A 20,337-nucleotide genomic window follows, 5' to 3' on the forward strand; every position below is an offset into this window, starting at 1 on the left:
TAGGCACTACACAGACTGCAAATGACTGTGTCGAATTCAGACTTGGATATATACCAGAAATATCTGCTAACAAATATATTATATATATTATAATATCTGCTCCACAAAGGTATTATAAACACCATAGCATGATTCTTTGGTTGTGCATTCAAACACCCACTATGTTTATCTTAAATATACTTACAGAAACCTCAGACCTACACTTGGCCTACTACATTGAAATAGTTAATTTTTAATTTTTATTAAGAACCAGAAAAAAATTGCTAACGTATTGGAAATGAGAGCTCCAACTGAATCATAGAATGTGCTGAGTTGGACAGGACCCATCAGGATCATGGAGACCAACTCCTGTCCCTGCGTAGGGCACCCCAAGAATCCCACCATGTGCCTGAGAGCATCATCCGAACGCTTCTTGAATTCAAGCAGGCTTGGTGCTGTGACCCTGGGGAGCTTGTTCCAGTGCTCAACCACCCTCTGGGTGAAAAACCTTTTCCTGATATCTAACCTAAATCTCCCCTGATTCAGCTTCCTGCCATTTCCTCGAGTCCCATCACTGGTCACAGGATCAGTTCCTGCCCCAACTCTTCCCCTCCTAAGGAAGCCATAGACTGCAAGAAGTTTCCAAGATTGTTTCTTAGGTGAAGATAACTCTAAAAAGGTTTGTCATTACCCATTCTTTGCTACAGTGAGAATACAGGAATAGCTGTAAGCATTTAATGATCTCTCTTCTTTTTTGATTTCATGATTGAGGGTGATTTTTGCTCCTGCACACTTACCCTTGAAGCAAAGAATCATCTCTAGTTCTTTGCGCAGATGGAGATGAAAGCACAATGTATTCTAACAGAGATTAACAACAGTATCTGCAGTAAACATTCTGCACTGCAACCTGGAAATCAGGAACCCCTGACATTTTTCTGTATGAAACACCATATTGGAAGGAGCACCACAAGAGCAAGCTTTGGACTACCTCCATGGAAATAAACTGGCTTAGATCAACTTCCCTCTGGGATGGAAAGGTGAACTCTGGCATTCTTGATAGAAGAATATGCAAACATTCCATTAATTTTAGCTACAGAAGTTCAGTTAACCTTTCACATTTAAATCTAAAGGCAGAGAGTTAGAAAGATAAGTGAATAAAAATGGAGTAAGAATCAGGTACAATGTGCTTATTGCCTTTTATTGATCTCATTATTTACATAACCAAGCAGACAAAGTTCTCATTTATTTCCTGAGGAAACATGTTGATTGTATAATTTGCTAGAGAGCACAAAGTGCATTTTTAACATGACATTTACTCCTTTTGCTTTGTTTGCTTGGCTTCTACAAGCCCTAAAAGCACCGCATCAGCTTCCAGCAACGTTGTGTCAGTTGTTGCACCCAAAAACCTAGATGTGAGCTCAAGATCCACCAGTCTCAGGCGTACTTGGGTTCCTCTCTGATATTTTCTGTGAAAAAAAGGGGAGAGGGTTGGAAAAAGGTAAGTTTTGCTAAACCAGTAGAAGCCCCACAAAAACAACATGCTGCGATGAACGCCCAACACTGTTGTAATGCATCAGCACTAAAACTGCTGGGACATACTCTGTGACACCACAGAGCCAACCTCTGTTGATACAATCCTGCCCATGGAACAGCAGACACCACCAGATCCCATTGAGAGAATGTGGGCTCTACAGAAAAGCAGTTTATTATATAGGAAACTGTTTGTGTCTTCCATCAAAATATTTTACTGTATCATCTGCTATCATGCACACAATTATCTGCAGGACAACGTATCATTAAAGGGGAGGACAAGTCATCATTAGATCACTGGTGACATTGCTATTATCAAAAAAGTATAATGCCAGCTAACCATGGTTTATATTTCCAAATTCAGGCCTCAGGCAAGGGAACTTTTTGTGTCTTATGCCCTCCTCCAAAGAGTGGGTATCATCTGCAAGTTTCTTCTTACATATAATTAAAATAAACCCCTTGATTATTGTACTAAAATCATTCTGCCTACGGGGCTGGGTTTTATTGTTTTATGCCCTTTTTCCCTCTTTTTCCTTTTAAGTCAGAAGATGCCAGTGTTCAATATGTTTTAAAAACAGACTCTGTGTCGAGATGGCCATGCCAAATAAGCAAGGATTTTTGAAATACCAGCATAATTTATAAAGCACCTGGAGAGCTACTGATCAAAGTCCAGCAATAAACTGAGGATTATTCTTCTTTTAAATTTTTTTCTAGTCTAGTTCTTGTTTTTTCTAGTCAAAGCATAAAGAGCTGAAGATGCCTCAAGCTTGACCAGTTTGAGCAAAAGCAAAAGAAAGCTTGAAATATTGTCCAGTTACAGAATGGAGAAAATACAACAGGGAAGTCTGATTGAATGCATTTCCACCTCACTCATTTTCACTCATTTCCAGCAGCCAACAGTTTAAATGAAGTTGCCAACTGACTGGTGATTTTAGCCATTTGGGTATATGGGAGAAATCTGCAAAAAATTCTTTAGCATGAGCCCTTACTGACAGCTGCAGCCTACAGAGGTTGCCTTAGCATCCAACCATCAAGTTATCCAGATACCTAATGCTCTCTTTGGCATAAATTACCAGACTCTTCTGCCTTTATCAATGAGTGCCAGGAGTGGATGGGGCATGAGAGAAGATAAATTCTTAAAAAAATAAGAGAGCTAAATTAATTTTTTTAAGAAGGCAAAGAAAAGGCAGAGAAGAATACCTGAGAGGGAGAAGTGGACTATGGAACGAGAAAAGAGGGAGCTGATACCTTACAAGAAGAAAATAAGAGGCTTGAGAATAATCAAAACAGATGATAAATGGTAAAGCAGGTGACAAGAAAGCACTGAAAACACTGTAGGCAAATAGTGCAGAACTGAAGGAAACAATATATGAAGTGCACTCACAGAAGAGAAAGAAGCTACTGAAAAGTGAAGACTGCATAAACCAAAGTTTGATGACACTGAACTAAAAGCTGTGAACTACAACATTCTGTACTGCTTTTAAAAAGATGAAGGATGTGCTTTTAATCTAGTAAAACTTCCCACTAAAAAGAATAGTTCCGTAACAAATTTTAAAGACCAGAAATCCCTCTGCCTTTTACTTCTCTCCTTTCTCCTAAAAGGATATGCAGCTAACCAGTAATGGAAAGCAGAAGGCTAATGTGAAAACTAGCTTCAGAATTCAACACTTTTGTACCAAAGATCAAACTGAAGGAGGTTTATATTGAATGAGAACTCCTCTCCCTATTCGACAGCATGGAGAAGCAGAGATATTGAGTTCCATCTTTGTAACTGAAATACAAAATATTATTTGCATCATGCTAAGTTGGCTTGGGGCTGGTTGCTAGATTACAGTGGGAAGAGTTCTGCAAGTGAATATGTGAAACTAGCTTTTTCCTAATCAAACCTTTAGAAGTGATATTTAGAACCAGGAAAGTCCATGTGGAAAAATCTGTGAAGAAACTGTACTTCTCATGATTAATACACCTAATTTAGTAATAAACCAATAATCTTAAGCATGACTCCCCCCATTTTAGCATTACAAAGACTTTGTTCATTGTATAGTTTGCAGAGAACTTAGCTCAAATTTCCAGACATGACTTCAATATATATTTGTAATGCAAAATCTAAGTAACTATATTTTCATAAAAAGCACCGCAATCTTGAATGTTGCTCAGGTAACTCAAACAGATTCCACATACTTTTAATTGTTATTAACTCAAATATTAAAGAAGGTTTTCCAGGCACAGCACACATCTACTTACAAAGAGATCCTGAAGAAAATCACCTTAAGGAGCTGACACAACTGCCAATTTGTGTTAATACGAACCTTTGGGTTTGTGACAGATGTTCCCTACAGCTAAAACACTTTAGAATAAATGAGAAGTGGAAGATGTAGAAAAAGTAGAACCATGAACACAATGCACAGTGGTGGCCTATCCACCACATTTGGAGCAAGAGGAAATGATAGGTTGTTCTATGCGTAGTAAGCATATTCTTTCCACAAAGGTATTTATCCTTAAAACAGATTAAACCATCCTATGGTTAAAGAAGAAGCTTGAAACAGGACCTAGAAACAAAGCAGGCATTCTATTATTTTCAGGAACGGTGTCCTAGGAGACACAGAACACCAGTGTAAAGGGAAAGAAACCATCTACTCCATTTTGCAAAAGGACCTGCTTTATTTTTATGCAACTTTCTTAATGTCAAAATATTGTTTTAGCTATATCATGACCATCAGCAGGAACCATTAACCTTCACCCAACCCCCAAGCACTGTGTGTGTTGAGGATGCACGTTTTCCTTCTACCACTTCCTATTGCCAGGTAAGAGCACTACATTCATTTTTAAGTAGACACAGGTAGTTTAGTTGCATACACAAGTGCATGTATAGAAATATTCTACAGAACTTTGAAACATTATTTTGCAAATAGAGTCAAAGCTCTCTCTACTCTATAGAATTTATTTACAAGAGCTATCAATTCTATCTGTTTGGGAACACCAGTTTTGCATGGAAGGTCTCTACGTAACACTTGGCTTCAGAGATGGGAATCCAACAGCCGCTGAAGTTGAGCCATGACCACATCTCAGGACAATGTCAACAGAGCTCCCACTGAAGCACCCACCAGGAAACTTCAGCCAAGCATCCATGGGCTCCACAAAGCTTTCTGTAGTTTGAAAGAGTGCGCCCAGGCTTCTCCCCATCTCTTCTGGAGTGGGCAAAGTGCCAGGTACAGGTGCACTATTCCTCTAATGTACACTTCCAGAAGATGACTTTAAGTTAGGTTGGATGCAACACAAATAATTGTTTCAGCATTCTTTGCCATTTTTGGACTGTCTCAGAAAATAATTTGAAAAGAACTAACATGAAACACCTTTTTCTTATTTGAAGCCCAAGTTATACAACCATAGATATCATAGAGTTTATGAGAGCAGAGAGGAAGCATATGGTACAGCCTTGCTAATGCTGCTTAAAGAAACTTAAAAAGCAAAACTAAAAATAAAGTTTATGCCCTCCTATTACAATCAAAGTAGGGCCTTTTATCTTTGCATGCCAATAGCAAACCAGTGTGTCTTAGCTGACATAAAGTAGTTCTTCTCTTTGCTAAATACACACAAATACCAGTGTTCACTTCCAAACTTAAGAAACTTGGAAGCTTCCTGCTTACTTGACTATGTAATTTTTATTGCAAGTTGGTCCCTATCCTAATCTCTTCACTTTTGCACTGAAGCTTTAAATCTCCCAAATCTTGAAGATAAACTAAAGGAAACAGGCTCAAACCCCAAAAATTCTTCAGTCAAGATTTTAAATCTGTAATTGAAAAAAAAAAAGTAAGTAATTTTACTATGTCCCCTTAAAACATATATATAAACAAAAACCTCCAATATTTTTACATAACAAGATTGGATGGGGAGGGTACAGAATGATGTTTTTCAGCTCTTTCTAACTTTAAAGAAAGCTAGGGGGGGAATTACTCTTTTTTAATTTCAAAGTCATTTCAGGTTACAGCAAAAGGTTTAGAAAGGGAGTTAGCTTGGAGATCAATGAGCATGTAAAAACAAGGACACTATAACTAAAAACAGTTTTTTGATCCTAATTATACTGTTTGCTACTGAGAAATTGGGACAGTATTTTTGCAGGTGGGCAGTTTCACATGCAGAGGAAGCATTCTCATTATTCCATGGCATCATGAATTTTATTCAAACTCTTAAATACAGACACAAGCATTAAAGCATTTTGTAAACTATCCAATATTTAAAGCTGCATGTAATCACAAATTAGCAAGCAGACCTTTTACTACTAAAACTGCTCACACTATTATTTTCAAATTTAAAGGAACAAACCTTCAGCTCTTGGCAACAATGCTACAAAAATATCAATGCACTTACAGAAATGACTAAGTCTCACCAGTATTTCCCACTCATTCATTCACAGGCACCTTCTATCCCATATTATAAAAATTCAGAACTGCTCTTTTGAGACAAATGGAGTGTTTTAGCTTATATTCCCTCTAGTTTGTTACTGGTTTTTAGTCTCCATTGCTAATGCAAAGCTGAATGAATTAGCAAGGGCTATGACCACTCTCATCCATTGTTCATTCCTCTGAGCCATTTGTCACACCTCTCATAAATGTGCATTTCTGACTGGAGCAGGAAAGCAACTATTAAAACTGCCTTTTAATTTCTGTACTGAGGGTGACATTTAGAGAATTTAATTTGAATTTTTTACACTTTCTGCATAATTTTTCAGCATCTCCCAACACATTCTAGTGATGACTTTCAAAAGCTGCAATAAAGGAATCCCTGCATTATCTCCCATACAAAATATATGAATATAAAACTCTTCAAAGATGGCGTTAGAGTTGAGCCATAGTACTCTCAGATAATAGTCTTGAGAAGTCATGAGAAGTCTAGAGTTCTTTCATTTTTGTACTTCGACAATTTCAAAGTGTGTGTTTCAGATCTACTATTCACAAGGTTTTGTTTCATGCCGTAACAGGATACAGTACAGAACCCTTTAAGATTCTTAATTGTTTTGTTTCCACAGATTATCAACCTCAGAAAAAATGCAACTAAAAAGGTCGGATGCAAATTTGACTATCACTTTTTCTCCATATCTTTTGTTCACCACTCTCACCACCATACATATCCACTCAAAATCAAGATGGCTTCTTCCATCGAAGTACACGCTGCACAGCTAGTGACAGAGGGTCGGGGATCCTGCTTCCAGCAGCTCCACACTGAAGTCAGAACACACACAACCCCCTCACACTAAGAGCTCCTAGGCCATGCTGGGGTAGAAAGACCAAATCCTAGTTTTGGATGTACAAGCAAGACAGTGGTAGAAAAGTAGTGTGAATTCTACACAGAAGGGAACATGGGATGGTATTAAGAGATGCTGGGAGAGAGTGAAGTATCCTGCTGCCTACCTTTCTTCAAAGGTCATTAAAAGAGGAAAAAAAGAACATGCATAAAACTGAATAACCACATAAAGATGATCTGCTAGATGATTAAAATGACTGAGCTTTACAGAAAGCAAATACTGGTATTAAAAGGTGCTTAAAATCTGTAAGGGAAAAGCATATAACAGCAGGAGAATGAGGTCCAACAGATACAAATGAAAAATACCATTTTTGCCAATAATGTTGATGAACCTCTAGAAAAAAAATTCCAAGCACTGAAACTTTTCAGCCATCAACAGCTTAACCTAAGGAGGTGTCAAAACAGACATGTTAGTTCAGCTCAGGGCAACCTGCAGAAATGCCATGTCTTGTGACACAGTGAAGTCCTGAGAGACGGATTGAGGGTCCCTCTTGGCTTAAATTGTATTCATCCATTATTTATTATCACAGCACCCAGTCAGTTAAATGAAGGATGGATGTTCAAACTAGGAGTTTCAAAGCATCCCTGTTCTCTGCAATCAAAGACTTCACAAAAAAAGCTCCAAGGTTGCTGTATGCATTTACTCCAGAAAATGCAATCTTTCTTCTTGTGACTGACTCATCAACCCATTACCCACTTCAGCTGTATTTGTTTCCCACTCAGTATGTTTTCCCCTTTCCATGAACTAAGCAAGCAAACATGCTCTCATTTCTTCTGAACATTTGCAGGTCGGGACACCTGCTTAAGAAGTTTTCATAATGTTTTTGCTCTCTGTGTCAAAGTCATCCTTTTACAAGGAAAAGGGCTATACTCTGCTAGATACAAGCAGTGATCTAGACAGTCTGCTAGACAAATGCAGAGAAAAGCCTCTCGTATTCTTGGAAGCATTTAGCAGGATGCTGTAAGCCTGTATGAAAACACCAGCTTAAACAACATTCATTTTCACCCTGGTGTTTTCAACAGAATTGCCTAAGTAGAGCCTATGGCAAGCACCATTAAAACCAACAGGTGCTTTACGCATCTGGGGAAGTCTAAAGCCAAACCCCACTTTGCTCTGACTAAGTGAGTAGAACTTCTTAGTTGTGAAAAACTTCTAAAAGTAATGTTTGCCTTTAATTCAGACAAAAAACAAAGTGCCAAAGATTTACCAGGAAAAAAAACAATAAAAATCTTGCTGTAATTTTAGCTACAGTCTCTGTAAGAATAATTCTGCATTCACTAAAATGTTTTGGGACAGGACAATTCTCTTTTTAAAGACAGAATCCATAGGATAATCTATATTTTAAAATGTACTTCATGTCACATCAAAGATAAATGCTATAACCTTTTCTCTGTGGCATGGTGAAGCAAGCTTTGACAAATGAAACTTGCAATACATGTCTCCTGTCATCTAAGAACTTTTATCAGATATAGTTATGTCATCACACAGTAATTTATGCCAGTTCCTTTCTCAGCCTATAATATAAAATATATCCCTTAACTTGAGAGGAAACATGACTCTAAAGGAACCAAATAAAAGAAATCTGAGACTTTAGTACAAATTGGTGGGGTTTTTTTCCTCCTGTTTAAGCTGTGTAATGAACTATTTTGATTAAAATATTGCCTTGTAACTTAAAAAAGGCTACAAAATAAAAATTATTATAAACTTAAATATATAAAACAATTAGCCAATTACACTACAAAACATTTTAAAAAACCCATAGCCCTTCAAACTCATGGCCACCAGAAGCCAGGCAAACTGCTTACAAGATGAAAGAAAAAGGTATCCAAATGAAAAAATGCAAGAAACTCATACAAAGCATGCTCTAGCACATACTCTTCTGTCCATCTTTCCACAAATGATCTCTATCTCAGTTCCTGTCCCTTTCCTTTCCCACACTGGGACCTTGTCTGAGTCAGATTCTTTTCATGTACATAGTCCTAAACCTTCAGCCCTCCAAATTTCAAACACAGTTTCCACAATACTGTTCTAGTGTTCTTCTTAATACACGTGGTCTCAAATTCTACTCTCTTTCTACACTTAGTCTATTTCCCTAATCACAACTCTTCTTCTGATCTTTTACTGTCTCCCTGCAACGTCTGACAAGGTATTTCCAGTTTTCCTTTTCTACCCTTGGAAAAAATATTAAGACATTTTTTCTTGTTCTCACTTACTGCCTCCTCACTTGTCCTAGTCCCAGCACATGAAATCAGCCAACCTCATTCTCCTTTCAGTTTCTTACCCCACTACAGGTTTTTCTTTTACCAGTACCAAGTTCAGCCATCTTTTTTTTCTTGCTCCTTAGTTTTCTCACTGTCGATTCTAGTCCCCTTGCACCAGCCATCCTGACAGATCTCTTATAGATCGATTAAAAATAGCAGTCTTTGATAATCCAGAGGTGGTTATAATCAAAATTCAAATCAGACTGTTTCTCCTCCTTATTGTCTGGGTAATGACACTTACTGTGGGGATAATGACAAGGCTTTTAAAAACCTGCCCAGCCTTGGTGCTCAACTCTCAAGGTTTGTACAGGTTGGAGAAGCTGTCACAAAAGAAGAACTTCAGCAAACCATGACAGTTCACATACTGTCAACAGGTTTTTGCAGACATGTCTTCTAAACCTGCTCTGATGCTCCCACCTGTGCTAATGGTAAGTACTGTCCATGTCCTTTTTGTCTTTAAACCCCATTGTGACTATACATTTGATTTACTCTTCTCTTGGGAGAGCTGGCTGCAGGAGATGGCTGAGGAGACTAGAATGGCTAATCCAGTGAGTGCTGGTAACCATGTTAACAACAAGGACAGGCATATACAGACAGCAGAGTTGCTGAACAGCTGAAGCAGATATTCTCATTTACAAGTGAATCCAACAGGAGATATGTGAAAGGGGCTAAAGATGGGGGAAGGGTGGGCACTAATGGTTTGGGGTCTCAAAGAAAGACTGGGAGTGAGGACTCAGATCTGAAGGAGATGGAGGTTTGAGGAATACAACATTGGAGAATGTGGGTGAGGTCTGTGGAGAATACTGGGTTGGTAAGAGTTGGGTTTGAGCCAAAAGGAGGAAGAATTGGATGGGGCTATAAGACAAGAAGAGCCAGAGGAACCATGTGGTTCCCCTTTATTGATCCACTAACACTGAGGGAGGACTGCTGAAAAGCACCAGTCTCTTCCCTGAACCTCCCTATTCCCATGTCTTTCCCGAATACTCCTTTTGGCTGTTGGTGCCTACGCAACTGCCCTCTGGCCTACTTAGTCACTCTTACTGTTCACCTATGGCAAAAGTTAAGTCACATTTACCTCACAGTTGGTCTGTAAGATGCATCATAGGCAGATTGTTCAGACAACTGCAAGAAGTCAGTGAAGAAATAATCCAAGTTTTTACTAAGAATATTGGAGAGTATCAACATTAAGGTCAAAGTCTGGCAGAGCTAAAAGATTATAAAATGGGATCTTGCAGAGAAAAAGCACCACTATAACAACAGATGGGTGCCTTCCAACTCACCATATTCAATGATTATACACCTAAATATTTCCAGGGCACACAAATAATCTTAAACATCACTGAGTGTACAAATCTAGAATATATACCTGCATTTGAATACCAGGGAATATTGCCCAACATTTCAAGTTGTCAAGTACTTCTTTATGTTTCAATTACTTCTTAGTGTCCATTTAATCTGAATGCCCCAAGAACCATCTCAGCTACTTACATTATGAATGAACAATACAGACTAATACTGAACAGACTTTTTGATGAAAGAGAGGTCATGGTGCTCCTTTACATGGACACTTTCAGATTTGGTCAGGAACATTTCTTTGTAAGCTAACAGATGCATTATTCATTCAAACGGCTTTCACAGTTAATAAAAGCCCATTCAGAGACAACAAGAAAATCTTACTAGGGAATGGCACCTTAAAAATACAAATGGTATGACACTGTCAGTTTGATTTTCAAGAACTGGCAAGAAAGAATGTGAAACACGGGGAAGGCTCACTTCTCTGCAGAATGCCATGCACCTGGTCTTTGAGAAAACCCAGTATTTGATGCTTCTGCTTTCTGTGAAAAATAAACAGCGTTAAATTAAGAGATCATAACTGGAGTCTGAAGAGGGATACTTTTGCAAAAGGTGTGTTTTCAGATTTTTTAGAAAATGTGCTTCACAACACACATAAAACAGAACAGGAAAACATATAAAGAATATCCATGAAGAACACAGTGGGTCTAGGCAAGGAGTTAACAGTGAGACAGCTCACCCAGCAAGCCACTGACCTGCTCATACACTGATGCCAGGAGTGAACTCTGACTGCTAAGGGCAGCTTTTAAAAATACTAAAGGGATGAAAAAAGCATAAAAATTAGCATGAAACAAGGTATTAGTAAATACAACTATTAAGATATATGAAATTACAAAGGTTATCCTAACGCTATAATGCTTGAGGTTAAGGAAATAAGACTATCACTGAATGTAACTATCACATGGAACTTAGAAGGAATGTCAGAAAATTTACTTGTGGCAGCAATAAAGAAGAAATGAACAGTTGGATAGATGACAAAAGAGGCATGGAAGCAAAAATGGCAGTTGCAGGTTGGAAAACAAGGAGTGACCTCCAGTGAAAGCTAGGAAAGAAACCATGCTGCTGGGCGCAGCAACAGAACATAATCTGGGTTCCTGAAACCAAAGGCAGTATAAGGGTAGGAAGAGTTTCCAAAGTAAATTCTACTTAAGAGACATTGATACAGAAGTAGGAGCACGCTTATAGTTTTAAAAGGAAGACTGAAAGAAGAGGGAAAGCTTAGAGTAAGCATAATCTAAGCAATTCAGTGCAAGTGAAGCAACAAACAAGAAACAGGCCTCAGGACTGAAAAAATACTATCTAAGAATAGCAGAAAGTAGGTGCATTCATGACAGCAGATCTGTGTCCAGTATGTGGAGAACACCTGGAAATGAACTGGCAACAACTGTTATGACATTGTACCAGGAGAAGAAGCATCTTCCTGGTCTTCTTGTTTGGCCTATGCGTTCTTTTTTTACTACTCTATTGTCTTCTGGTTGATACAGAAACACTGATAAGTTGTCATTAAACATGATAAACAACCAGGGACTGAGAAGACACATAGAAATGATGAGTCTGTGGGTTTTTTCTTCTAGATGTAGAAAGATGAAAGCTCAACAGAAAACTAAATCATTACATCTTTCTCCATGCTGAGGAAAGTAGAGATAAAAATATCTAGGCAAAAAGGAAGGAATAGAGCTTCTGCTATTAGAGAAACAAATTGAGAAACAAAATATTTAATAATTATCACAGAGAGACAAAAGATCTTTCTCCTCCACAGTCTCAACTCCAAATTCTCCCAACAAGCAGCTTCCTTGAGGAACTTTTTAATCTATAAGCTTTCTTGAGCCATACCTCATTTTCTCCATCTCAAACTGTGCAATCTTTCAACTGCATCTACATAAGCAGGCCCTTCACATTAGAACATATTTATTACGGGGGTATAAAACTGCCAACCAAAAGAGTTAAAAGTCATGGCAAAGTCTGCATATTTCAGGAATGGAGATTAAAAAAACACATCATGATATGGACTAAAGGACTTTGGTCTAGCTGACAGATCCGTGCCTCTCTTGCTCAGTACCATCAACAACAGAAGAGCTGGATTCAGAGCTTTAGGTTGGCAATGTCATCAACTGTGCCCAAAGAAGTACCATGTTCTCTGACAGGTTGCAGTACAACAAATAATTTGAAAGGGACACTTTCTTTTTAGTATGAAAGCTCAGGAAGACACTTAATACTATTAGTTTCTAATTTTAAGCTGTTTTCTTAGAACCATTATATAGAAAACCCAGAAGAGGCATAATAAAAAAGGATTTAGAAGACACATACCACTATCAGATCTTCAAATTATTTAAAAATTAAGAGCTGAAATTAGGACAGCCCTATCTTCACACTCAGACCACTTTTGTCAGGTCACCAAATATGGCTGGTGAGACTTGCACTCAATGCAGGAGAACCACCGCACGTGCCTGGGACAAACCCTGGGACCATCCAAACTATGCCAACCATACCTTGTACGACTGCTTGCCAAGGAGAGAGTGTTATTAGCCAGGCTTGGCTCAAACAATTCACTGCCCACAAAGCTACTTTAATGTACTGTCTCTACTGGGAAAAAAAACAACCAAAATCAGTAAACCAACAATACATTACGATACTTTCCCATCACTGCAGCAATTCCCACCACAGGCAACACTTTGTCTCCAACAAAGACGCCTCACATTCTGTGCCTGCAAAAAAACCTATCCATACTGTAGGGATGCCAAGAGGAACATCTGTGTGCTCAGAAGGACACAAAACTGGCTTTTTGTGTGCATGTGTGTGTGTGTGTGTGTGTGTGTGTGTGTGTCTGGGTGAAAGAGATGGGGGGCAGGGAGCTCACAGACAATAGCTTGTGTGACTGCCTGGTAAGGAAATGCTCTTTCAGTCCCTTCCTCCTTCCTTTAATTTATTTTTTCATCTGAACAAGGGAGTCAAACAGCCACAGCAGTTACCAGCTACTTCTCCAGGTCCACTGAAAGGGGTTAAGTTTCTCTCCCACTTTACTAGTTTTAGGCTGGATTTAGTTTTACCAGAAAGGATTTCTTTAGGCATTAAACACATTAAACACACAGATCTACTTTTCATCAAACAATCTGAGAATTCTGGGTCTATTTTTCCACTTAGCACATTATTATGACTGTAATGTAGATCTCACTCATGAAATGCTTAACTACGGATAGTAAAATGTCTGTTACAATCTGAGGGTTCTGGGTCTACTCTTCCCCTTAGCAAATTATTATGAATGTAATATAGATCTCATTCACGAAATGCTGACCTACAGCTAGTAAAATGTCTGTTACAAGACAGATGCATTTGTGGGCTTTGATTATAAAGAAAGTGAAGTTTAAAAAGGGAGGAAAAAAATTCAAGACAAAAAAAAAGTACAAATCCTGCTGTCTTTCTGAAGATTGGATCAATCACTTGTAAAGCAGCATAAGAGACTGTGAACCAGGAACTTGAACTACCATGAAATTAAAGCCATAAAACAATGAAAAACAGCCCAATGGAACAGTGATTATAGAAGGACCCTCTACATAGAAGGCAAATAGCATTGCTTACCAATGAACATTTATATCTTGGTTTTATAAGACCTACTTAATCAGCTACTTAAATAATCCAACAATTCTTTACTGATGGATTGAAAAACTCTGCTTTCTTTTCCACTTTAGAAGGTACTTTCTTGTGGTGGGACTGTCCTGGTCTAGTGACATTTAAATATGTTCAAGTCCCTAGCAACATGCAAAAATCAGAAAAAAATGTAAGTTCTTTTTTCTGGAGCTATGCTTAATAATGCCATATTCTCCTCTTCTTCCTGCCCATTCTACAGCTGCTCCCTCCCAACCTGTGTGGTGCAACCTAATCATCTGACAGAGATTGTTAACTTGGACTGCTTCAAGCCTCATCTTTAATGCCAGTATTACCTCCAAAACTGTGAACAAGTGGCCCAGGGAATCAATTAGCAGAAACTTATCTGTTTCCCTAAATATTTGTAACGCTTTAACCAATGGTCTGAAATTACATCCCCTTCCTTTGGGGAAAATGGAGCCAGTAGATGTAAATCTGAACAAAGCTCAGATTTTCAATCAGCCTCTCAAGCACTTACCTTGCTGGGAATATGCTTGAGCGAAACAGGCAGGTTTTGACATACCTTTTGCACATCAGACAAAGAGTATGACATTTGCTGCTTGCAGCATGCACTGTCAACTTTGTGTGCCTTATCCAGAGAGGAAACTGAGTTACAGAAGCTCCCGTAACTCCTGTCCATAAGGAAAGGGAACAAGCCAGCTGCAAAACATTTCACTCTTGGTTTGGAGGCACCAGTACAGAACTTGCACTTTAGGAGGCTTGATGCAGAGAAAGGTCAACTCAGGCACACAGCGTTGAGCTCCAGCAGGGCTCTCTGGGTGTGGAAGAAGTTCTAACACCTTTACTGGGCAGATCTTGACTACCAAACCATGAAGATCCAAACTGCTTCTCTATGGTGCCAGATCTAATATGGCTGCACTAGACTCCAAATACTGAGCTCCAAAAGGGTACAATGAAAGTGGCTTTGCAGGGAGTCAGCTAAGGACAAGAAAGGTTTTTTTGCTTGTTTAGCACAGACCTTGCCAAATCTAGACTGATGGCACATTTCTGCACTGGGCTCCAATTTCCAGAAGGTCTTATTGACCCAGGGGTAATGCTACCTGGATGGGAAGAGACAGCTCTAGCTCCATGTTGCACTTATGCTAGTATGTCCTGCTGCAACTCAGGATGCAAAGGGCTACAACACAGCACTGCAAGAAATCAGCCCATGTCTGAAGGGGCTGAAGGTGAGCAGGTGCCAACACCTCCTGCTGACAGCAGGGACTACTCAGGTGTCCTTCCTAGTCCCTCCCATGATAATCATGAGATCCTGGCAAATGGGATAAACTGGCTGTCTCCACCCCAATCACCCTGGAAAAGAAGTGATGGCAAAGAATGAAGTCCAAAGACTTATTCAGATAAAAAGCAACTGAATACTTGAACAAAGGTAGAATATTTACTAGAGCTTTGTACTGTGTGAAAGAAAAATGTTTCACCTGTTCTATGCAGGAATAAAAAATTACCAATCTCTGCACACATACAGGCAATGTATTTTCATTACCATTTGACAGTCTTCAGTGAAACAAGCTGATTTAAATGCTCACAGGCAGATAGAAGATAAAAACAGCTGAAGTCAGTAAAATGTAAGAAACATAAGATTTTTAGAGAATTTTTATTTTATCCTCATTGCTTTAACCCAGTTTGAGAGCATAACTGCAAGGTTCTGTGCAAACTTTTACAGGTAGCAAATCCTGAAGTATTTGCAAGGTGCTTTCATTCCCTTGGAGTTCTGGCCCATGTCACTGAAATGCACAAGCTTACTAATTTCTGGCGGACTACATGTATGTATCTGTGCAATGTACTTGCACAAGTGGTTGCTGAATTGAGGCAAAAACCCCACAAAACGCTAGCCAAAATAGTGAAGAACAGATAGAACAAAATAAGGAGGCAACATGTCTCATTTGCTGGATTTTTTTCAGAACAGTAACTTCTTTATGAATGCAACACTTGTAGTTCTACTCTATTTTCATAATTTCCTCCAAACTTTAGGCAATTGAAGTGAGGTTCAATGTCTAATTTCCTTCACTTCTTATCAACATTTACATGCTTTAAGAAAAAGTCACTAACATTTTCTATAGCTGGTTTCATAGGATACAAGCATTTAGTGAGAATATTTGCTCCCAGCTAATGCTCTCACCATCTCCTAGAAGACCAAGCACCTTGGCCTATATCCTGTACTACTGGAGTAAAAAAAGGGGAGCTGTTAGATGCTGTCTCATTTTCTCCCTATACACAACACTTGATAATATGCAAAAAATATTTAAGCCCTGTATCACAATTTCCTTAATTCATCGCTGCAGTTCCTTTGCAGTGCCTGATCTTCATGCCCTACTGCCAAACTGCTGAAGAAAATAAAAGTACTTATCTCCTTTGCGTGCAGTAATTTTGCAAGGGTCTTCACTTTTCAATCAGAATTTATTTGCAACAAGGGTCTGAAAGGTTTTCCCAAAATTATCCAGAAAATCACAGGAACAGACTTCAAGCCCCCTCTGCCATTTTCCTTTTATCTGCAAAATATTCTACTGAATGTTTATATTTATATTCTTAAAACCACTGAAAAGGTATTTCAAGACTCCAAAGATTTCAAACACTTATAAAATGCAATATGGCTTTCTATAAAAATAAGAAAACATTCTACAGCAAACTGAAATTGGATGTTTGGTATGTTCACCGTCAGTATCTGACAAGCAGGAACGAGTTATGTATTTTAATAGGTTTTGAAGCTGTTCAGGAATAATAAACTAAACACATCCTGCCAGTGAATTACTGCAAAGTTAGAGAGGTGGTGCACATAAATGAAGCAGAGTGGCTTTGGAAATATTTGTCGAGTAGCCCAGCACATCCCCTCATCACCCTTCTGTACACTTCTTCAGGTAACACACCCTTTTATTTTCCATTTTTAACTTTCCACTCCCTATTTCTTTTCCCAAGCTGTCCTGGAAACCTTGATTGCTTAACTTATTATGCTCAAGACTCCTAGAACTGTGCTGTATAGAGCAGTGGTAGAGTCTGTGCATGCACTGGGCTTTGCTGTGGTGAATTGTCTCAACAGAGCTGAAGGAGAAGGTTCAACTCATTTGCATTTCGTATTTTTGTTCTTCCCTGCATGATCTTGAAGGTCTATGAAGCTGGGACTGCCTGGTCATACTCATCTAGTATAAACCTACGATGCTGAGAGGGCAGGCTGAGCCGTCTTACTTCAGCCCCATCCAGTCACTCCTGATGCCACCCCTGCAACAGGACAAGCTTTCTGTCTGCCAACCTGACCAGGAACTGTATCCATCTAAAGATTAATCAAAACAAAAAAAGGGCAGTTTTCTTCTGCATCAGCTTCCCGACCCAGCTCTAAATGCACAAGGGAGGTGGCTAGTGCAAGCAGCTGACAGTAATGCCAAGATGGACCCTGCCTGCTTCTGCTCTCAGCAGAAAAGGCCATAAAAATTATTTAGGACCACTCCATCCTTCTGTCCACTGCTAACGAATATAAAGAGGAATTGGAGATGGAGAATAGGATAAAAGACACAGGCTTTGCCAGTCTTTCATGTTGAAAGGATGTCATTAGAACAAATTAAAACCAATAGAAAATTCACAGTTTATAAGCGTGGAATAAAATAGACACCTGAAATGTTAGAAATTAGTCTTGTAGTAAAGGCAGCCCTTGGTTTAAATACCAACTTTGCACTAAAGATTCAGTAATACTAATAAAATAAAGAATGGTTTTGTCTCAATCAGTGTTCAAAATAAGCTTGGTCATTGAAAATGGACCTGCTTATCACTTCCATCTATCTCAGAAGTCAGAGCTTGTGGTTATATTTGTTAGCAAAAGCAAGAGAGATTTCAAGCCTGCTGCCGTACCTTTCACTTGCTAGTCTTTTCTTTCTATCATTCAAGAGTTTCAGCTCCTGCTATTGCTTACCTTCTGGTGAAGTACGGTAAGATGCAATTAATCATGATAACAAAATCCTATTCTCATTTGTGAGTAAAACTAATTGTAGTACAGTATTTCTTTTCCACCACCTTAGAAGGTGCCTTGCAGCTTTCCCACAGTATCGAGTTCCCAATAGACGCACACACACAGAGAGCACCTAGTTGATGACTCATTCCAGCTTAACCTACCTTTTCAAACAAACTTCTCCAAACAATGTATTATCTGCATTTTAAATGGAGGGTGAAATTCTACCACTCTCTCTGTAAAGAGGACAGGGAGGTTTATTGTACTCCACAAAAGATTTAAGGAGAGTATTGGCAGTCCAAGCAATCCATAATACTCTTGGGGTAGAAAGAATCGTTCTGAAATTTTTCTCACACAGGGAGAAGGAAAAAAACCTACACATAAACGATTCTGTCTATTAATGTCTCAATGCCATTAACATATTTTACCAACTTTAGAACAGTTTATCCATGCATTTTAAAAGACCATGCCTGTAGCAAAATGCTTTTGAAGTTTATGGTGTTAGTTATAATGACTTTACAAGACAAAAACAGGCATTCACTCAGCCAGGTCAAATTCAGTTTCTCTTATACTTGGGAGTAAACTCAGATTACCTGGGTGATAAAACGCTGTCAGAGCCCAGGGCACGACTGAGCACTAAGAGGTACGTACAACTTTACCTGGTGTCAGGACTGTGCCTTCTCGACTGTTTGTCACCTGCAGAAAGTTAACCTGCAAGCAGGACACACAGCGCAGGCCTTCCATAGAGAGCTGTACGTTCAGCACTGTGACCAACCCTGCACTGCAATGCTTACGGACCTAAACCTTACATTAACTCCAGTAAGGCTGACATTGTTTCAGCACCTCATCCATCTACCAGATTCTTTAAGCACATTGGATTTACGCCCCTTCAGACCCCATTTTAGTCACATCTCATGCTGCCCCTTTACAGCATTAATCACACCTGTGAGCTGTTAGAAGAAATTCAGAAGAAAGTGTGCTGGTTGAGGTGAAGTTATTCAATCCCAGTACTGATGGATGCACACCAACTAACGGAGAAAGAAAAGTACTCCTGTTAAAAAGTCACTATTTACTCTTAAATGGAAATGTATAACTACTTGAATTAACCTTCCTTTCACAGTATGTGATCGATTTGTTTTATATGTCATCCATGGGCAAATCAGACTTGATCAAATAAAATTATCCTAATAATATGATATGACAAAACAGGAGTAATTAACTAAACCCTGAAGTATATTTTTTGCATAGGAGTATTAAAAATTATTATTATTAATTTTAATATAGGAAAAAACATGTCGTTTATAATATATAAAACATATGCATAAATTTTAATATATAAAAAGTGATAGGACTTTAGCAACATACCATACTTAACACCCAGTAAAACAGGAAATAAATGCAAGAATGATGGCTTTGCTTGATCAGCTGCAGTAAAAATCAGAAACCACAGAAGTTTTACAGTTCAACTGTATTACTACAGTTCAGCACTGCAGTAACTGTTCGCCAGGATTTGGAAATTCCTGGCAGGGGAATTAGATTTGTTGGCACATTGGATTCTCTGTTCTGAGAGCAATTTTCATGGCTAAGAGAAGCACCAGCAGCACTTCTGAGTGGCATGGGGGACCAGCAGACAGACTCACAGAGCTGGGGTAGTGATAGAACAGCACCTGCCATAACCTTGCTGCTGCAACAGTGACAGACAAGTGGCTCTGTAAGGTCCAAGGGTTCCCCTTTATTATGTGAACAGCTAATTCCTCATGCTCTTGTCATGTAATGATACAGAAAACACACTTAGCTCCAAACAATTATTTCAGTGGTTTTCTTGCAGCCTTAGCAGGTGCGATTCCAATGTTTCAGCCTAACTTAAGAAACCAAATTAATTTTGTTAGAGGGACTAGAGGAGTGATTGGGAGGTGTTCACTGAATGTTACTGCAATATCATCATCATCACCATCTGCATGTCAAACACACAGTCATCTATCTTTGCGATGGAAAGAAGAACAACTAATAACATTCATGTAATTTGATATTGCACCACTGTGACTACAATCAACATTTTATGGTCAAATATAACAAGCATGATGGTAATCTCTAGACTAAAAATATCTTATAATACTAATATTTTATAGAAATTTTGATAAAGATTTTTTTTTAAAGGGGCTACTAATAAAATCAAAGAATTTGATATTCAAACGTGGCTTTTATCCTTAGCCATGCGTCAGATGTTGCAAAAGGAATGTTTCACAGCATATGGCTTTGCACAGTATTTGCACAGGTTGTACAGCAATATCCAGGTTAGCAGTGTGACTTCAAACACA

At 38.7% G+C, this 20,337-nt stretch overlaps 1 protein-coding gene across 1 annotated transcript in view; it reads right to left on the reverse strand.

Moving 5' to 3' along the window:
* Nucleotides 1-1,153: 1,153 nt before the first annotated feature.
* Nucleotides 1,154-20,337, reverse strand: part of TPD52 (tumor protein D52) — a 91,810-nt gene continuing 72,626 nt past the window's right edge. Inside the window, exon 7 of the mRNA XM_010006394.1 lies at nucleotides 1,154-1,445. Within this exon, the coding sequence (XP_010004696.1) occupies nucleotides 1,292-1,445 (154 nt within the window). The 3' untranslated portion in view covers nucleotides 1,154-1,291. The remainder of the gene's footprint in view (nucleotides 1,446-20,337) is intronic.

The sequence above is a fragment of the Chaetura pelagica genome, unplaced genomic scaffold (genome assembly GCF_000747805.2).
Source record: "Chaetura pelagica isolate M959 unplaced genomic scaffold, ChaPel_1.0 scaffold76, whole genome shotgun sequence".
Lineage (NCBI taxonomy): Eukaryota > Metazoa > Chordata > Aves > Apodiformes > Apodidae > Chaetura > Chaetura pelagica.